The 19687-nt window shown below is 44.7% G+C and overlaps 1 protein-coding gene across 1 annotated transcript; it reads left to right on the top strand.

The window, feature by feature from the left end:
- The first annotated feature begins 30 nt into the window (after positions 1 to 30).
- On the top strand, positions 31 to 19396 carry myom1a (myomesin 1a (skelemin)). The gene is made up of 37 exons (XM_026996156.2): positions 31 to 149; positions 890 to 1077; positions 3626 to 3754; positions 4073 to 4250; positions 4426 to 4583; positions 4740 to 4832; positions 5058 to 5146; positions 6532 to 6564; positions 6721 to 6882; positions 7079 to 7240; positions 7768 to 7909; positions 8015 to 8214; positions 8381 to 8437; positions 8633 to 8757; positions 9154 to 9337; positions 9493 to 9667; positions 9762 to 9883; positions 11272 to 11468; positions 11668 to 11794; positions 12124 to 12299; positions 12520 to 12634; positions 12739 to 12895; positions 13348 to 13454; positions 13729 to 13773; positions 13931 to 14067; positions 14173 to 14317; positions 14580 to 14639; positions 14727 to 14794; positions 14918 to 15043; positions 16675 to 16762; positions 16890 to 16928; positions 17046 to 17151; positions 17601 to 17764; positions 17894 to 17930; positions 18220 to 18242; positions 18549 to 18604; positions 18795 to 19396. The coding sequence occupies exons 2-37, from the start codon at positions 941 to 943 to the stop codon at positions 19053 to 19055; spliced, it is 4380 nt and encodes a 1459-aa protein (XP_026851957.2). The 5' UTR covers positions 31 to 149; positions 890 to 940; the 3' UTR covers positions 19056 to 19396.
- The last annotated feature ends 291 nt before the right edge of the window (positions 19397 to 19687 follow it).

The raw sequence follows: 19687 nt of genomic DNA on the forward strand, positions 1-19687 counted from the left end.
CCGAGTGGCAGCATTATTTTAATCCTGTGCAGTTCCGTCCTGCCTTCGGCTGCCCTGTGCCTGCCCTGTGCCTGCTGCCTTGCCTGGATTTCACCTACTTTTGGAGTTCAGCTACTTCTGGCCCCTTTTTCTGCACTGTCTGAAGTTTGGTAAGAAACTACTTTTTTTTTCTTTTTTCAGCATCTAAGCCTAGATAACTACCCTATATTTTGCACAAACAAAGGAAATCATTACCGAGATGTGTGACATAATATGCTTTTGTTGTAGCCTTTGCTTGTGTTTCTGAAGTATTTTCAAAAAGTAGTCTACTTCAAGTAGCTCATCACTTCTTTTATCCAAGCGCTAGTTACTTTAAATTTGCTGTGACATAATTTAGGCCTATGACATAATGCTACATTCAGTCAGGGATCTGAAGCCCAATAAATGACGTTTATTGATGCCCCCCCCCCCCCCCAAAAAAAAAGAAAAAACCAAACAAACTAACTAACATTTACCATTTTAATCACGTTACAGATGTGAGCAAATGTAGTCTTAGGAGTCTTGCCCACAGACTTATTGGTATGGTGTGGCACTCTTGCCCAGAGAACATGTTGAACCCTACTTCCTCTAGAGAGGCAGAGACTGTGTTTACACCAGGCATATATTCTAATATTTTAATATGGTAAAGTAGTAGTTTTCTGGCATTTTAAGTACTCAGTTTATCAAGTAGTTGCTGGAAAGTCTGTTTAATGTAATTATTAAAATGTAATTTACATATAGTAAAAACCGGTGATTATCCCTTAACCAACCGCGCATTCGGCCTCTGTGTTGTTTATTAAGGACTCTAACTTTTTAATATTATATTTTACGCCTTGACCTACACGTCGCTGCTTTACCTCTCGATTGGCAGTATTAAAGGTACAAATCGAGAGGGAAAAGGCACGGCCACGATCCACTCAGGATGTCGGGATCCATCCAAGTGCGACGGGAGCGGCGGGAGCAGCGGGAGCTCGAGACGCACTATGAGAGCAGTTACCACCGAAGCTCGCTGTCGTCAGTCAGCCACAAATCTTACGCGGCTCACGTGAGCAGCAAGGGGTAAGAAGATCTGGGGAAGGCAGTGCTGCTCAGCATGTGGTTCTGAGGCCTGGTGCAGAGCAAGCTCTGCAATCCGCTACTTGCTAATCACTTCAGTGCCTTCAGCAATGATTTAAAGCACTTTCCCTAAGAGGCCCAGGTGCTTTTCAAACAACACCTGGTCTCAAAGTTCCTGTGTAAGGACGTTGCTAACTCAGCTCAGCATGGCGTGGTCTCGGATGGCATCCCATGGTCCTGGATAAGGAATCAGTCTAAACCAGACTTCAGGGACTTTCAGACGGCACACTTTTTTTTTTGCTCTGTCGCAGCTGCCAGCACAGATGTACTGGGTGTTTGCTGTTCTTGTTTGCTTGGTTCAGGCATATTGGGAACTGAGATAAAGATGACTTGATTGGGAAACATTACCATAATGATTTATGGGTTTCAGATTTTGCCATTTAGTATTTTGCATGTCTGAATCATTTTCTTCCAGACTGTCTCAAATCTGAGCACATTTGCCATGTTATTGAGTAATTACTACTCAAAGTACAGCCATACATTTTACCCTCGATATATCCGGTTTGGAGATACGAAACAACATTTTGCTGCAGTTCTCTGCTTTATCCCTTCTTTGCTTTAATGTGTTATTATAATTGTTTTTCTGTTTTCCTGCAATTTGTCCTGTGTTGTGTTAGAGTTTTTTGTTTTGGTGCAGTTTTGTGGAGGCTGCTTTATCGTTCTGTTTCATGGCACTATCCAGACACCTTTATTTTTATGCAGTGAATGCTGCATCATGACCTTTTTGCTCTATATTTTTGGATCAAAACAATACTTAAATTGCTGACTACGAACACAGTCAGCACTGAAAAACTTTTGTAATGGAGAAAAAGATTAAAAAGTGCTAATATTTAGCTGAGACTCCAGTCTCAGTGCAACCGTAAAAGGCTGAATGTGCCAAAATGGTGTGGTCAGCTGGATGGTAGAGAGAGCATGGCACAGTGAAATGAGGTCAGATTGCTTTTGTTCCAGAGGTGACACCTTGCCTGTGTGCTAACCACTGTTCTCCCTGACCCTGCGGGCGAGGGGGAATTTGAGCCCCTCTGCTGTAATATGGCAAGGTTATTAATGGGTTCAAGGACTATATGTGGCCCCTGGGACACAGAATCATAGCGGTCTAAGAGGACTGTAACTGTACTGGAGACTGTACACTCTGCTTCCTGGGTTCGTTGAGAAGATGAACAGCTCAGAACTTTTTATGTACCTTTTTATATCATGTAGTCTGAACCCAGGCTCTTTCTTTAATAGAAAATGTACTTGTAGTTGTAGAAAATGTATGCAGTTTATATTATTTGTTTAGTCTTCATTACAAGTAATGAAGATTCATCTCCCGTTTTGTCTTTATCTGAGGTAAATCTTCCTTATATAACCACTTCTGTTGTGGATTAATTGTAAGCCAGGTTAACAAATATACTATGCATTACTGTGGTCCTATTCAAAAGGAATGTGGAGGTTGAAAGCCACAGTAGTCCACAGATAAGCTGTAACAGCACAAGAGATAAGCAGTGAATCCCCCCCAGATAGCAGAGCTTTCTGGACCACAGTGCCATACTTATCAACAAAGCTAACAGGAGGAAGCTCATTATACTGCTGGCGGCTGGATATGTGTCAGGGTTGTTGTCATGCCTCTAGGTTTATCTCATCCTAGGGTCCAATTCAGAGGCCTATTTGTTGTTCATTTGTTGTATCAGCAGACTCTACACAAAGTTCACTTATCAACATGAGGAACAACAAGACTTTGTGTGTTTCAGTGAGCTTAAAAAAATGCTTTTAGATCCTGGGATCGAAAATGTGTAGAAAACATTGTGTGGCAAGGAAAAAGCTTGGATTGATTTGGACTGCACAAACAAAGCAAAGCTTTTTTTAACTGTTTTGAAATCCAAAGATTTGGCAGTACTTAATGGTTGGAGATGATTGGCAGAAGCTGGATGAATTGTGGAAAAAACAAACCAAAAAAAAGAACCACACTGAAAATACCTTTACATGCTTGTTATTAAATCCAAATAAGACAGTGGATGAGCAAAGTCAAATGTGATTTAATGACATGAATGTGAATGTGCTATGTAATGCTGTTTTAAAGTACATTAAAAGCCTGTTATTGGAAACAGGAATCATTGGAACATTGTGCTTTTCCTGTGCATGGTGAAGTTTTAGTTTTAAATACTATTTGGTGATGGTTTTTGGAGGCTTTTTAACCACCACTCTAAAAATTAGCATGTCATTGCATTTTGCACTCCAAATAACACTATGCATCATTCCCAAGTAACCCACTCAATCTTATTCCTGCAGGGCTACAGGAACAGTGCCGTGTGTAGTAGTCTATATGCACTTCCACGTCAGTGGGAAGCTTCCTTTCCTTGGTTTTAGGGTGGTGGTTTGCTTTCTTTTTCTCCTTTGCCGCTTTTAACGGTAGCATTCAAGCCGCCAAATCAGTGGATCAGACTCAGCATGATTTATTACTTATTTCACCCACTAGTTCAATCTGCAAGGGGTAACTGCTTCTCTCCTTCAGGGTGAAGACTTTGAAGAAGAAGCAAGTGAAAAAGCTCAGTAGCATCACGAAAAAAGATAGACGCCTCTACTTGGCCGTCGGCCATGAAGATGAGGTCATCGGCTACGTGGTGCCTGTCTTTAGAAGCAGGTGACTGGAGCTCCTGTTTACAATGAAAACTGGTGAAATTGTTACGTTAAACTGTTAAAATAATTCAGTAGTTAACTTTTTTTTGTAATGAGGATTTAGGACTGTAAATGCTTCTCATACCCCAATGGCTTGAAGTGCTAAACCTGATACTGACTCTTTTTTTCACCTCATAAAAGCCATAATAATAGAGATCATGCTCATCGTGTTTTTTCTTTCTTTTTAAACTGAATCGCCATGGCTGTTCAGATATCTCAGGATGCTGAGAAATCATTTGCATTCATACCACCCACCCCTAAGAGATTCAATCTCTCTGCTCAGTCATTTAGCCACACAGGAGTTGATGGAGAGTCAGGAGGAGCTGAAGGAGGAAGGGTTGGGTTATGTGGTCATGAGGAACCTTTTCTCCAGAGAGACTGACCACAAGATCAGAGTGCACAAGAAGAGCCGGAGTATAAGCATGAGGGAGTCTGCTGAGCGCATGGCCCTGGGAAAGAAGGTTACAGCTCTATGACTCCTAGTCTGTTAATTGAGCCTGTAGCTAAAGACCAACCATCTTATTGCGTTTAAAAGTGTCCACGTCTATTCACAAACTGTTTCACTGTTTATGTAGAGTGCATTCAGATATGGTGCAGGTGATAATGCGCTCATGTCCCACTGCCCACCTGCTGTAGATGCAAGAGAACATGGAGTTCCGGAAGAAGATGAACCTGGACAGCCTGACCCATCCTGCGGAGTTTGTGGTGAAGCCACGGGGACAGACAGTTTGGGAGGGCAAGGATGTGACCCTGCACTGCACTGTGGCTGGCTGGCCCAAACCTCGCGTGGCCTGGTGAGCCCTATTTCTGTTTAACACAGAAACAACATATTAGAACACACCCACACACATATCCAAGGGGGTGGCCCAGGCCTTCATGCTGAATTATATTTTTTCATTTTGTCAGGCTTAAATTATGTTTCAGTGCCTAATTCTCTGCTTACCTACCAGGTACAAAAATAATGTGCTTATTGATGCCAAGGCTCACCCTGAGAAGTACATCACAGAGAGCAATTACAATATGCACTCCCTGGAAATTAAGAAGTAAGAGAGCTGAGATAGTGCTAAAATCTTTTTTTTTTTTTTTTTGGTGATATTTTACATAGACTTCAATAGCAACGTACCAAAGACATGGTATAAATTATTGCCTTATGGTGGATTGTACCATAAATGTATTTACTTTGAGTAATAGATGTATTTATTATAAATGTATTTTATATGTATTTATTATTTGAGTAATAGAGGCCTTACTGTTCCTCTGTACTACAGGTGTGATTTCACAGACACTGCTGAGTACCGTATCTCAGCTCTTAATGTGAAGGGTGAGAAGTCTGCCTTTGCCTCAGTGATCATTAAAAGTAGGTTTCCCACATCATCCCATCCTCAAGTGGATCTGCTTTTTCGTGTGTGCATGTTAGTAGGATGCTTTGATGAAATTATGATTGTCCAGGAATCCAGGTCAGGTGACTTTACGAAGCTCAAATAAGGGCTGACAGTTTGAGATAAGTTAGTCATCTTATAATGTAATAGTGACCTTAATTGCGGTAATAGAACATGCTGATAGGACATGTCGGGTCACCATCTAGTTTTTTGTTTGGGTTTTGTTTTTTATTTTAGACTTTTATTCAAGACCGGTCTCGAGACTAAATGAGCAGGTGATTTTTAACTCGGTCTCAACATTTGCCATACACCGCCGAGACCACAGAATATCTCATTCACGGACAAACAAGTGTATCGTAAACCTTGTTGCTGTGGTCATGGCAGAACACAGAGAACATTTCCTAAGTACAGCCTATTAAATATTATTCACAAAATAAACTTCCTCCTCAAGAACGCTGCGCGCACGTCTGCCGACTGCCAGAGTTGCGAGAAGGATTCTCGCTTAACACGCGGCAAAGACAGGCAGGGCAGATGAGATTTCATTAGTTTTCCATATGTAAGCGCGTTAATCTGTCAAGATATGTTTTTAGAATCGTAGTCGTTATACTACGTTTTTAAGGCTACTTTAGTTAGCATTGTGGGTTACTGCGACTCCGGGTAACGTCACTTCTGGCATAGGTTAATTTTCTAAACTTGGCCCCGCTGGCATCTATGTGCAATCCACCTCCTGTCTAATAAAAAGTCATTTCCTGCAAAAAAAAAAAAAAAAAAAAAAAAAAGGAAATACAAACCACAAGCCACTTAAACGATCATTTATCTGATTTTGGTATTGACGGGGCCACCTAACCCCTATTATGGTCTCTTATATAAGTGTTGGTGGTATATATTGCGGGATGGGTTTCGGATACCTGCACATCATCGAGACAAACTAAGACCTCTAGAAAAACGGACTAGACATTAATTTGATTTGATTTGATATCAGTGTATTGTTTCTGGTAGTGGAACCAGTTCTCTACTGTACTTACTAAAACGGACAGTTACTGTGATGTAGCCAACTCTTGGAGAGACAGTGGCTCTATATTATAAGGCTGCAGGACACTGTTGTGATCTGCTGGTACACTTAAAATACTTTTGCAAAGATTACAGTTCAAGACCAAATGCATGTATTCATATATTTATGTATTAAAACCTTCAGAGCAGTGCTGGCTGCTGTAGAGAATAGCTGAAACATCGAAGTGTTGGTTTGATTTAAACCCAGCAGTCAGTGTTCAGGGTCTTACTCAAGTGCAGTAAAGATGACTACATTTCCATTTGATTAGTCATTCATAATGAATTCCACCTATTTACATGTTTTATATTAAAGGATTCAAAGATGAAGAAGTGAGTGAAAGACCACGTAAGTTCTGTAAAATTCAGTTTATTTATTTATTTATTTTTTATACCGTTAATGAAACACAGGACACACGTTTTAACTAGATGTAGATCCATATCGAAGAATGCGTCTGCTCTGCAGCACTTGTGGTCTAATTTGTAACTCTCTTGTGCTGCGCAGATGGTTACAGTCCTGAACATGGCGTCACCTTCAGGACCACCATTATTGACAAGTTTGGGGTTGCCTTTGGCAGAGAGGGGGAGACCATGAGCCTGGGCTGCGTTGTCATCGTCTACCCCACTGTGAAGCGCTACCAGCCCGAGGTCGTCTGGTACAGGAATGGTGGGTAGAAATTTGACTTAAGAAAACCATTCATATGTTACACATTTAAGTGTCAGTATTCATGGTTAGGTTATACCACACATATACTGTTTGTTCTGTACTGACTAAGTAAATGTGGCCAGTTCGCTTTTCTTGTAACAATAATGTCAATATTTCTAATTATGGTTAATAACTGGTCTCCTTGCTTTTTGATCAGGCGTTGTTCTGGCTCCCTCTAAATGGGTGCAGATGCACTGGAGTGGCAAGCAGGCCACTTTGACCCTGGTCCACCTCAACAAGGAGGATGAGGGACTCTACACCCTGCGTGTCAACACCAAGTCCGGCTTTGACACCCACTCCGCCTACGTGTTCGTCAGAGGTGACGCTCATGCAAGAACTTTAACATAAGTTCACATTAAGTAGCTGTTTACCCAAAGTGTCGTAATGACTCACTCAGGACCTGCCACGGAAAGGGTAGAAAAGCGAATGGGGAGTTTGAGAGAAGTGCCAGTGTACAAAAACTGGTCACGGTACACCAGAGAGTAAAATGTAGGAGAGAGTACTGGCCCACTTTGAGCACCAGATGTTACTACTGTGGGGTGCTTTCCATGTGTGATGTGTTTAACCAGCAGGCTGGGCCCCTGTTTCTCATACGCAATGCTGCTTTTAAATCAAGCTGCAGTCACCACAGGGATACCAGTGAGAGAACGGTCTGAGAACTGCTTTATGCTTTAATGATAATATTAATATGATAATGTGTTGTCAGTTTATACATGTATGTTTGTAGTATATGGGGGTTGCGATTTAAATGTAGAAATAAGAAGAGCAGATGTTGTACTTATTTTGCCATAATTAGATGTGACACCTGTGAGCAAAGTGTTGGGTGTGTGTGTGTGCGCGTGTTAGATGCTGATGTGGAGGTGGAGGGACTTCCTGTTGCTCCGCTTGATGTGCGCTGTCATGATGCTAATAAGGATTATGTGGTGGTGACCTGGAAACAGCCTGCAGTCGAGGGCAGCAGTCCCATCTTGGGCTACTTTATAGACAGGTCAGCGTCTTAGCCTCAGTGACCGGGAGGCTATGGTAGCACTGTTGGCATTGGATAATCCATGCATTTTGCAATAACAATGACCAAATTAGGTTTTTCTTGCAGGTGTGAGGTTGGCACCCAGCACTGGGCCCAGTGTAATGACACCCCGGTGAAGTACGCCCGCTTTCCTGTCACTGGGCTCGTTGAGGGACGCTCATACGTCTTCCGGGTCCGCGCCCTTAACAGGAGTGGGGTGAGCCATCCTTCCCGGGTATCTGACCCTGTGGTTGCCATGGACCCATCTGACCGTGCCCGTCTGAGAGGTGAGAGATTTGGGGGGGTGGCTGTCTAGAATAAAAGCCATTAAAACAAGTCAATTATCAGCGGCTGTACACATGTATACGTCACTCTGCCTGTGTTAAAGCTGGTATATACGACATGTATCCTTTTCCTTTAATAAAAGTGAGTACATATATTCTTTTATTAAAGCTGGTCCTTCTGCCCCTTGGACTGGTATGATCAAATTCACTGAGGAAGATCCCACAGGTAAGGTATCAAATAGAAAACGCTGAACACTTCATAAGACACACGACAATCAGCTAGGCATTTTGTCTCGAGTCTCTGTTGGAATCTAGACAGTCAGTCTAACTAGGAAATATAAAAGTAACAGCAACTACTTGCCGAGGGTAGAGGCTGTTGAGGTTGTAATATGAATCATCTTTTTCTCTCTCTTTCCCTTAGTGGGTGTAGTCCCTGGGCCTCCTTCTGATCTGGCAGTTGCTGAGGCCACTAAGAGCTATGTGGTGCTTGGCTGGAATCCCCCTGTGCAGAGGGGCCATGAGGGGGTCGTGTATTATGTGGAGAAGGTGGGTAGACATGGGAAAAGACATAATCTGTGTTTCTGCAATGTGTGTGTATTTGCACTCACGTTTCAGATCGGTGATAAGGGATTATTTTCAGATCCTAAGCTCCCTGGCTTTCCACTGGACTCTACCAATCAATGATCTTAAATGGTGATGGAAGAATAATTAAATAAAGCATTACACTTTTATGTAAAGGGTTAGCGAACACTAGAGTGCGTGATTGAACCATTCCTTCAATGTTCTTTACAAAAATGGTTTTATCCCACACCAAAAAGTGTTCCTCACAACACCAAACTGCTTCTACCTTGAAGTTTTCCTGTTAAGGATGTAATTCTTTTAAGGATGTAGTGCTTTATTCTGAAGCTGTGATTTTAGGTTGCCCTGTGTACCTTTTCCCAGTGTATGGTCGGCACTGACACCTGGCAGAGAGTGAACACCGGGATGCCAGTTAAGTCTCCCCGCTTTGCGCTGTTTGACCTGGCCGAGGGAAAGTCCTACAGCTTCCGTGTCCGCAGCTGCAACTCGGCAGGAGTGAGCGAGCCGTCCCAGGAGACCAAATCCATTACCGTGGCCGACAGACTGGGTAAGGGTTTCTTTGTCGAAGTAACGTCAAAGCTAAGGCTGGATGCTAGCAGCACAGCATTTTGTTCTAATGTTTTCTTTTTCAAATGTGATGTGAGCACTATGCTGTGTTTTGGCTCTGTCCGCTTCCCTCTGTGGTGTGCTCGACGCTTTCAGACCTGCCCTCGGCACCAGGGCCTGTAGTGGCCATCAGAAACACGGCTTCCTCCGTTGTGGTGACCTATGGGGCTTCTAAGGAGGCCCAAACTCTGTTGCGCTACTATATTGAGGCCAGTGTGGTAGGCAGCGAGGTGTGGGTCCCCTGCAACAACAAACCTGTGAAAGGCACCAGGTAAGTGGGCTCCTCCGGGCATGGCCCCTTCCTGTTTGCACAGACCGGTGGGTCTCCTGCGGCTCACCGGTGTTGGACCCCGTTTGGCCTGCAGGTTTGAGTGCCACGGACTGAACGAGGGAGATAAGTACGTGTTCAGGGTGAAGGCTGTCAACTCTGCTGGATACAGCACTTATTCGGGGGACTCAGAGGCCTGCCTTGTGAAAGCGTGCATCAGTGAGTGCCGATATCCCAGAACCTATCACTGCATCCCTAATACACAGTGGAAATGGACAGAAATGAAAATGAGTGAGAAGGCCCAAAGGAATGAATTTCTTTCCTTTATTATTTACATTATTTATATTTTTGGTTTTATTGTTGAGCACAATAAGATTGTTTCGGCTATCCTTTCCTCCACTTTTCACGGTCACCTCAGAGTAATGCCCTCATCTCACTAATTACCACAGAACCTTCCAGAATCCCTGTTGGTGCACAGTAACCAGATCAGTATGTAGGGCCCTTTGGATGACATTCCCATACCTCGACACAGAGCCAAATGTTGCTGTTTTGCACTGTGTTGCATGTCCCCGTTGCACATGCTGCATGGACATGTCGCGTCTCTGCATGTCCTCTGATATAATATGACCCCCCTTCCCCCATTCACTTCTGTAACCTTGGCCCCGGTGAGGTCTTTACTTACTGCACACCTTCAATGCAGTCGCCTCGCTGAGCATAACAACACCGACTGCCTTGAATTTGGGATGCGGTCGCACGTCGAAGGCCGGTGGCAGACGAAAGAGTGTAGCTCGGTGTCGCCTGTGTCCATGCAGTGTGTCTCTTGCTGTGTTTCATGGTTGACTCTAGGGTATGGGGGGGTGTGGCCCAGCTTTTACCTGGCTGAGGGGTGCAGCGAAAGAGAGAGGGCCCAGATCTGCCACAGTGTCCTGGAAGGGAGCGCACAGTGAGTAGAAGCAGACTGTGAGGTGTGAAGCAGACTCCTAAGTTCTCACATAAGCAGGGGGAGGAGGTCTGATTTTAATCTGAAATGAATGCATGCATTTATCTCCTTGTAACCTCTGAAACATCATGCTCAAAAATGACAAAATGAGTGAAACATTAGTTTGCATTAGTTTACTGATCAAGAGATGATGTAATCGTTGACTGTTGGCAAAACAAGGAATGATTGAATTGCATGAAATGTTTAAAAGGTATAGTCAGTGCACTTCAGGAACAGAATCTGTCTTGGGCCAGTTGTTATGGTTGATGTCATACTCGTGAGCTCCCAGCGTCTATATTCGGTTCGTCTGAATAAACTTATCATGCTAACAACGGTCAGTTGATTCCATGTTGCTTTGTAGTGATGTACTGATTATACCTTACTGATTACAGAATGTCTTGCTTAACTTGGACAGCATGTTAGCAACAGCAGCATCATTTTGGCTTTGTTTATTTGACGTGCAGTAATTGCTTCAAAAGTACAGTCATACATGCTAGTGTCTGTGGGGCCTGAATTAGGCGTTCATATCAAAAGAGGTTAAAAAAATTCCCAAGACCCAAAAGTGGAACAAGAAGGAGGCTTTAGGGTAGAACTTTTAGGGTGTTAACTCATGTCATTTCCTGTCCAGCGGTGCCTTCACCCCCATTGACTGTCACTATGGTGGAGCGGGTTCGTGACTGCATGGTGGTGAGCTGGCGGGCCCCTGCTAACACCGGGGGGGCCGACATCAGGGGGTACTATCTGGACTACAGGACCGTTAAGGGCAGCATCAAGAGCCAATGGCGCGAGATCAATGTGAAGATCATCACTGGCACTACCTATAAGGTTAATTGCTGGGCTTCAGCACGTGCGATTAAATTGTACTTTGAAGCTTTGCATACATTATAATATAATGTATCATTTACATGTATAATGTAATATACATGTCAGACCAAAAAATGATTGCCGTGTTGTGGGAGATCTTTCTAACATGTTTAAAATGACTTTTGCTCCTGTTCCTTCATCTGTCTGTCTTTGTGAGCAGGTCGAGAACCTGAAGGAGAACACGCTCTATGAATTCCAGGTGCGTGCAGTTAACCAGGCTGGTATCAGCGAGGGATCTGTCCCTAGTGCTGCTACTGAGTGCAAAGAGTGGACAGTTGCGGTGCCAGGTAAATCAGCCCACTGGAACAGCCTAGTAACACGGTTGCTACAGCAGTGGAGGCCATTTATTCGCCTCCTTAATAATGAAGGCCCTAAACCAGCATGAGGGTTCATCTAACTCGCTTAACTCCAGCTACTGGATTCATAGAATGTCGTTTAATATGGACATAATCAGCAGTTCCCCCCAAGGGGAAATTACAAGGAGATAAGGGCATGGTTAATGCGCTCCATTCACCTCAAGATGATGCACATTTTTCCTTTACTTATCCAATCACCCACTGACCTGCACGCAGTAAAGGAACCTGTTAAGTTTCTGGGTTTTGTCTGGATAAAACAGGGCCTCCCCATGGCCTACGTGTGCAAGAGGTACGGAAGGACTCCGTGGTACTGCTGTGGGAGCCGCCCACGTTCGACGGCCGCGGTGCCGTCACCGGCTACTATGTGGACATCAAAGAGGAGAAGGGCAGGTGGAGAGGTGTCCAGGACAGGTCCACCAAGCAGACATTCATGAAGGCAAGGAAAATTTAGAAGTCCTGCGCCTGGCCAATACGATGTGAAGATCGATCAATCAGGGGCCACTTTGTCTTGACCAACACAGTTCTTGTGATGCATGCAATCTTTGATCAGTAGCAGTAAAAAAAAGTGGGAGCTTGGTGCAAATAGATGGCGGTTCCACGTATGGGAGCGTTGAATAAAGAGAATAAAGAGAATAAAGATTCTCTCTTTGACTCAGATAACTGGGCTGAAAGAAGGCAAGTCCTATATGCTGCGTGTGCACGCTAAGAATGTGGTTGGTGTTGGTGGACCCTCCAAAACATCAGACCCCATTGTTGCTCAGACCCGGCCAGGTAAGTAGCCAGAACAACTCAGCCCTTCTCAGATGTCCTTCACTTTTGTCAGTTGTGTTAGCATTCATTATATTTTGAATGCTGTTACTGTGGTCTTTCCTCAGGAACTAATGAAATTGTGGTGGATGTGGATGACAACGGCGTGATTTCTCTGATTTTCGAGTGTTCCCAGATGGCTCAAGGTTCTCAGTTTGTTTGGTCCAAGGACTACAAGGCCCTAACTGATACCTCTCGCCTCACTGTTCAGACGGTCGGCGGGAAGTGAGTTTACCTTTTAAAACTGATTGCGATGTCTCACCTTTCAGGATCAATGTGCTTTCCTTTGGTAAGCAAAATCCATAGTTTCTTTGTTCGCAGGAGAAGAGTTTTCTAACACGGCAGCGTTGGGTGTTTTTTTTTTTTTTTAAGCGCTTGGGCAGGCTGGACATTGACTTTGGGAGCTTCTATGAAGAGGGGTACAGGCATGCTGCTTGTAAGCCGCCCGAGTTGCGTGCCGAGCTTCGCTGTGAAGGCACAGACAGGACAGGTGTGGGGAGTAAAATGGGGAGAATATCAGCCAGCCAAAACTCAGCCCAAGAATCAAGAGAGAACCTACTTGAAGTTATATTTGAAAAGACCTCAGGCCCCTTTGGCAATGGATTGTCCAAACAGCACATGTGCTTAGCCTGAGTTTGCTTCTCACATTCCTGCTTGTTTTGTTGACCTGTCTTCAGATCCAGAGCCATCTTCAATGACCCCTCTCTGGAGGATCTGGGCACCTACTCTTGTTTTGTCACTAACACCGACGGAGTCTCTGCTAGCTACACTCTGACGGAGGAGGGTGAGTCCGATTGACTCTCTAGCTGATGCCAGTGACATGATTTGTCTGCGGTGTCTCCCACGTCTTAAGGGCAGAATGTAGTCAGAACCCTTCATTCCCAATCCTTCCCAGGAAATCTTCTCTCCGTCATCTGAGGCTGACATGCCTTCTTTTCACTCTGCTTAGGACAAGAAAAAGCATAAGCGTTCACATTCCTTTTTTGGTACTAGGAAATTATAGAATTCTTTATTCACTTCAGCACATGAATGAAATTCATGGTTTTCTGCTTATGCAGGTCTGAAGCGCTTGTTGGAAATCAGCCATGAGCATCAGTACCCCAGTAAGTATCCCACCACGTACACAATGACACCACCATCAGATTGACACCATCAGACATGGCCTTCAGCTCTCCACTCTTCCACTATATTATGATTAGTTAACATTTCCGAATTAAAGTGGCTAATTTCCAAATAGCTCACTAACTCTTTGCTTCACAGTTATTCCCTTCAAGTCTGAAATGGCAGTTGAGCTTCAGGAGAAAGGACGTGTGCGTTTCTGGGCCCAGGTTGCCAAGTTTACTTCTAATTGCCAAGTGCAATACATCTTCAATGACAACATCATTACTCAAGGAAAGGTAAGGCAATGATGGAGGCTTTTCTTTGCACAACTACTGGAATATTGTCCATCTTTCTTCTGTTTCTCATGTGCAAAAACATGGTTACGTTTCCATTTTTTGCAGAAATACACAATGAATTTTGACAAGTCCACTGGCATTATTGAGATGTTCATGGATTCCCTGGAAGTCACGGATGAAGGGACCTTTACATTTAACCTGGTTGACGGCAAAGGAACTGGTCGGACCAGCTTAGTTCTTATTGAAGAAGGTATGATGAAGCTGCACTCCCTTCAGTTTAACCGGAGCCTCCGGTCCCATTAATGTGTGCTGCAACTGCTGATTTATCCACCAGAGGGCAGTAATAGCTCATAAGAAGTTGAGCAGCCTTTGCCTAAGCTGAATTCAACCAAAGTGCTCAGTGTGGCTTTCCTGTTAGCTTGCACAGTATTTACTTGCTTGTGAAAATAACGTTTATATGTAAGCATGCATGTGTATTTTATCAAATATTCATTTATTTTTTCCCCACACAGAATTTGCTGAGATTCAGAAGAAGTCTGAGTTTGAGAGAGCTGAGTGGGTCAGGAGACAAGGTATGTGATTAACGAATTAAGAAAAGAAAGAAAGAAACCACATTAAATATATACAGTGTGTTCTCACATTTCTGTTCTGGCACACAGGCCCTCACTTTGTGGAGTACCTCAGTTTCGAGGTCACACCAGAATGTAACGTGTATCTGAAATGCAAGGTAAGGCCAGGCATTTGGCTGAAACAGAAGATTGTTTTCACTTTCCAGGGACAAACTGATTGATATTACATCTCTTCCTCTTCCTCTTGACCCCTCCCTGTCTCTCCCCGCCCTCCTCCGTAGGTAGGAAACATGAAAACCGACACCGAGATCTCCTGGCTTAAGGATGGAATTGAGATTGCAGAGGATGACGAAGATGCTAAGAAAATTGGCATTGCTGCTGGAGTGCTGTCCTTCAACATCGGCAAGGTCGGGCAGCTTCTTGGCTGAGCAGGGGGGTCTCAGAGTGAGAGGGATGTCTCTGGGTGAGAGGGATGGGGGGTCTCAGGGTGAGAGGGATGGGGGGTCTCAGAGTAAGAGGGATGGGGGTCTCGGGGTGAGAGGGATGGGGGTCTCTGGGTGAGAGGGATGGGAGGTCTCAGAGTGAGAGGGATGGGGGGTCTCTGGGTGAGAGGGATGGGGGTCTCTGGGTGAGAGGGATGGGGGGTCTCTGGGTGAGAGGGATGGGGGTCTCAGGGTGAGAGGGATGGGGGGTCTCAGGGTGAGAGGGATGGGAGGTCTCTGGGTGAGAGGGATGGGAGGTCTCTGGGTGAGAGGGATGGGGGTCTCGGGGTGAGAGGGATGTCTCGGGGTGAGAGGGATGTCTCTGGGTGAGAGGGATGGGGGTCTCAGGGTGAGAGGGATGGGGGGTCTCAGGGTGAGAGGGATGGGGGGTCTCTAGGTGAGAGGGATGTCTCTGGGTGAGAGGGATGGGGGGTCTCAGGGTGAGAGGGATGGGGGTCTCAGGGTGAGAGGGATGGGGGACTCGGGGTGAGAGGGATGGGGGGTCTCGGGGTGAGAGGGATGGGGGGTCTCTGGGTGAGAGGGATGGGGGGTCTCAGAGTGAGAGGGATGTCTCTGGGTGAGAGGGATGGGGGGTCTCAGGGTGAGAGGGATGGGGGGTCTCAGGGTGAGAGGGATGGGGGTCTCAGGGTGAGAGGGATGGGGGGTCTCGGGGTGAGAGGGATGGGGGGTCTCTGGGTGAGAGGGATGGGGGGTCTCTGGGGGAGAGGGATGGGGGTCTCTGGGTGAGAGGGATGGGGGGTCTCTGGGTGAGAGGGATGGGAGGTCTCTGGGTGAGAGGGGGAACCCCACACACCTCTGCTAGGTACCTGTCATGAAGCCTTCACTGTGATCTTGCCTCTCTGCCACTCATTCAGCCACGTGTTCATGCAATTGTCTTATGTGGATTTCTTTATGTTTAAAGGCAAATATATTTTTTGTATAAATGCTTGGAAAACACACATCCCACACATCCACACATACATTTAGAAACATTTATGTCCATATATCACAAACATATAGTTTGGCCTTAAACTATATGTGGACTTTGCTTAATGAAACTGATAGCACAAGTATTTTAAAATAATGTCCTATGTCCAATACCACCTTCACCAAATCTTGGTGTATAGTCATTTAGGCCTGAGTGTCCTCTGAGGTGTATTGAATTGTAGTGTCCAATAATGTAACAATGCAAAGCAGAGCAATGCAGTTATTGCCTGCATGGCACTGGCAATAACTGCAGTATCTGTCTAATTTACAGCCTGTAAATAAGAGCAGCAAAGTAGGGAAAAAGCAAACTTAATGAAGAAAACGAGAGAGAACCAAAAGTCTGGAGCATTCCCTTTATAAGTTCTCACCAAGTCATTCTGGATTTCTGTGTCGCTGTGGTCTTCTCCTTCCCTGGCATCTCTGACTGCCTTGCAGAATCTGCCGTAGGAGAAGATTTCTCCTACGGCAGATTCTTGTGGTTTCGTTCATTCCGAAGTCTTTTTAATATCTGCTCCACACCGCAGCTGCGACCAGTCTTTTCCACTCCCTCCTTTCTATCCCTCCTACAGCTTTCGAAAAAAGACGCCGGTGTTTATGAGGTGACACTGTGGGACGAGAGAGGAAAGGATAAGACCATGCTCAACCTGACCGAAGCTGGTGAGTGGCTTTTTAATGCCCACAAGAGTTCTGACAACATGTGAATGATGTCAACTTTGTGCCAAAGTTGATGAATTGTCGTGCCTAGTCCTCTAACACCCCTGTGGTCATCGGCTCCCCCTAACAGGCTATCAGGCTGTGCTGAGTGAAATGTTCAGAGTTATAGGTGAGCTGGTTTTTTTTTTTTTTTAAACCTCCATACCTTTCTGTAAACAGCTCATTAAGAGTCCATGCAGTATATAAAACTGATGCTAGCGTTGACGTCTCTTCTTCACTACCTCAGCTAACTCTGCCACCGAGCTGAAGGTCGAGAGCACAGAACATGGAATCATCCTCTCCACAAACGTTGTGCACTACTTTGACGAGCTCCGTGTTGGCTGGCTTCACAAGTAAGGTTTTTTTTCCACATTCTCACTCATATGTCCGTGCAGGTTATTTCCCGTCTTTTGGCTTTCTTGATAATGGGAATGTTGCTGTCAGTGCCAGAACAAATAGAAAAGGTATTTTTATTTTTAGATTTTTTTTATTTTCACAGCCACATCCACCAGTGGACAATGCTGGAGTTTGGGCTGATGTGTCATACAACATACTGCCTATAGCACTGTACATCCACTCCAGCATGAGGCAATATGGTGAAGTCCACCAACAGACCATAATATTACTACTTTCATCAGTTAAAATAATGTTAAAAACGTTTAAACATTTTTGGCAGGCTTTCATGCTCAACGTTAGAATGTCTGTTTTTACGTTAGATAAACTGTACAGGTAGGTGCTGCTGTGGCCCTTAATGACATGCCACGGCTCTGCTAGCTAAGTTAGCTTGTTTGTGTCTGTTTAGAGAGTCAAAGATCTCCTACTCAGACAGAGTGCAGTGTGGAGTCACAGGAGAGCAACTGTGGCTAAAAATCAAAGAGCCGACCAACAAAGACAAGGGCAAATACTCCATCGACATCTTTGATGGCAAAGCCAATGTCAAGAAAGTTCTTGACCTGACTGGAAAAAGTAAGGTTTCAGGTGTTCGGAATACACTTTTAATTGCCTACTCTTTTCTTGTCGAAGCTTTTAAAAATATATTTTATGTTAAGGCTTTTAAACAGGTTCAAAGTTTTCTCTTTCTACTCTTTTTCAAAGTATGGGAGGAAGCCTTTGAAGAGTTCCAGAGACTGAAGTAAGTGATGAAGTGTAACAGGGAGAGGTTTTATCCACACCTGGTCTTCATAATCTGTTTCTGATTTCATAAACTTTACAAAATGATCACGGTCAGTAACTTCCTGAGGGGAAAGACATAATCCTAAAATCTATTCCAATGGTGAGATATGTCAGTGCTTCCTTCTGAAAGGCCTGGGCTCAGACATTTCCTGATACTGCAGTGTGGAAGTAGGCTGTATCACCTTGACAGGCTCTGATACTATTTAAAGCCTCCGCTAACTGTGTGCTTATCTCTTTTCCTGCCTCAGGGCGGCAGCCATCGCAGAGAGAAGTAAGTGATTGTGTCTGCTGTCATTTTTTTGCGTTCCTTCCTGAAAACAGCTTGTTGCAAAAGCATGGTTGCTATTCTGAGCCGTTTCACTTATGCAGGACTCGCTGATACCGCAAAGACTGCGTCTCCTGTCCAGATGTCTTGCAAATGAAATGCTTTTGCTCATTAGTCTCGTTACACAGGAAATTCAGACAGTCCTGGTAAATAATGACAGGTAGCATGAGGAGTGAGAGAGTCTTGCAGGGGACACATTCTAATTTAGCAGGTGGCTTACATTTTTACTTAACTGCTCCATTCCTCTTGTAGACCGGGCTCGTGTCGTGGGCGGCCTGCCAGATGTGGTCACTATCCAGGAGGGCAAGGTATTTTGTCTCATTCTTCTGTAGGTGACAGCAAGCCTCATCATCACACTCCACCAACCTGAAATGATGGATTACTTTTGAGAAGGGAAAACTAGTCTGTCAGCCTTTTCATGCGTATGATAACGTCCCGCGTTATAGCGTGGGCGTCGTGCTCTCTGCACTACCTGGGGCTTTTGTTTGCATTTCTCAGTCCCTCAACCTCACTGGCAACGTGTGGGGCGACCCCGTACCTGAAGTGAGCTGGGTGAAGAACGATAAGCAGCTGGTGTCTGACGATCACTACACACTCAAGTTCGAGCACGGCAAGTTTGCCAGCATGACCATCGCGGCCGTCACCGCAACTGACTCGGGCAAGTACGCCCTGGTGGTCAAGAACAAGTATGGCACGGAGGCTGGCGAGTTCACGGTCAGCGTCTACTTCCCAGAAGACGAAGCCGAGAAGAAAGAGTAGAGAAAGACGGACGTAGGGTGGGGGTGGTCTGAGTATGACCAGCCTGGGTTCCACAGCATTTTACTCCAAAGCACGTTCAGCCGCTGTACCATGCCATGACCATACAGATAAAGGAAGGCTTAAAGTTCCAGGGAACATGTAAAATAAAATATGAAATGTTTGTATAATACTAAACAAGAGTGTTATATTAAACTTTCAGCAAATCACCCATTTAAAAAAACATGATAAAACACTACTCAAAAACCAACCAAACTGGCTCATCAGTCCTAGCTAGAAACACACAGGGGCCAATACTCTTGATGGACAGCCTGCACAGCCTGTTCGGAGCAGAGCTGAATACTCGAGCAGAGCTGAATATACTCGCACAAGCGGTGAGGAAACTGGAATTTTACAACATAACATGTATGTAACGGCCCTACCGATGAGGAATTTGCAAACAATTCTGGAGTTCTCGCACTATGTAAGCATCATTTATGGGTGGTGACAGAATGGTAGGGGTTTTATATAAGGATAAAAACAAACACGCAGGCTTGGACATAAACAGCTGACTTTCATGGTGAAAAACCTCTCAGATGTCATTACAAAATAGTCTAGCATTGTCCTGTATCAAAACAGACTTGCTTATGTGAACT

The sequence above is a fragment of the Electrophorus electricus genome, chromosome 19, assembly GCF_013358815.1.
Source record: "Electrophorus electricus isolate fEleEle1 chromosome 19, fEleEle1.pri, whole genome shotgun sequence".
In the NCBI taxonomy this organism is placed as follows: domain Eukaryota; kingdom Metazoa; phylum Chordata; class Actinopteri; order Gymnotiformes; family Gymnotidae; genus Electrophorus; species Electrophorus electricus.

Excerpts from the sequence above, each read along its gene's own strand:
- myom1a (XM_026996156.2), top strand. The coding sequence starts at position 941 with ATGTCGGGATCCATCCAAGTGCGACGGGAGCGGCGGGAGCAGCGGGAG. Across the intron at positions 8,215-8,380 it reads TGACCGTGCCCGTCTGAGAG|CTGGTCCTTCTGCCCCTTGG; the intron begins GTGAGAGATTTG and ends CTTTTATTAAAG. Across the intron at positions 12,896-13,347 it reads GTTCAGACGGTCGGCGGGAA|ATCCAGAGCCATCTTCAATG; the intron begins GTGAGTTTACCT and ends ACCTGTCTTCAG.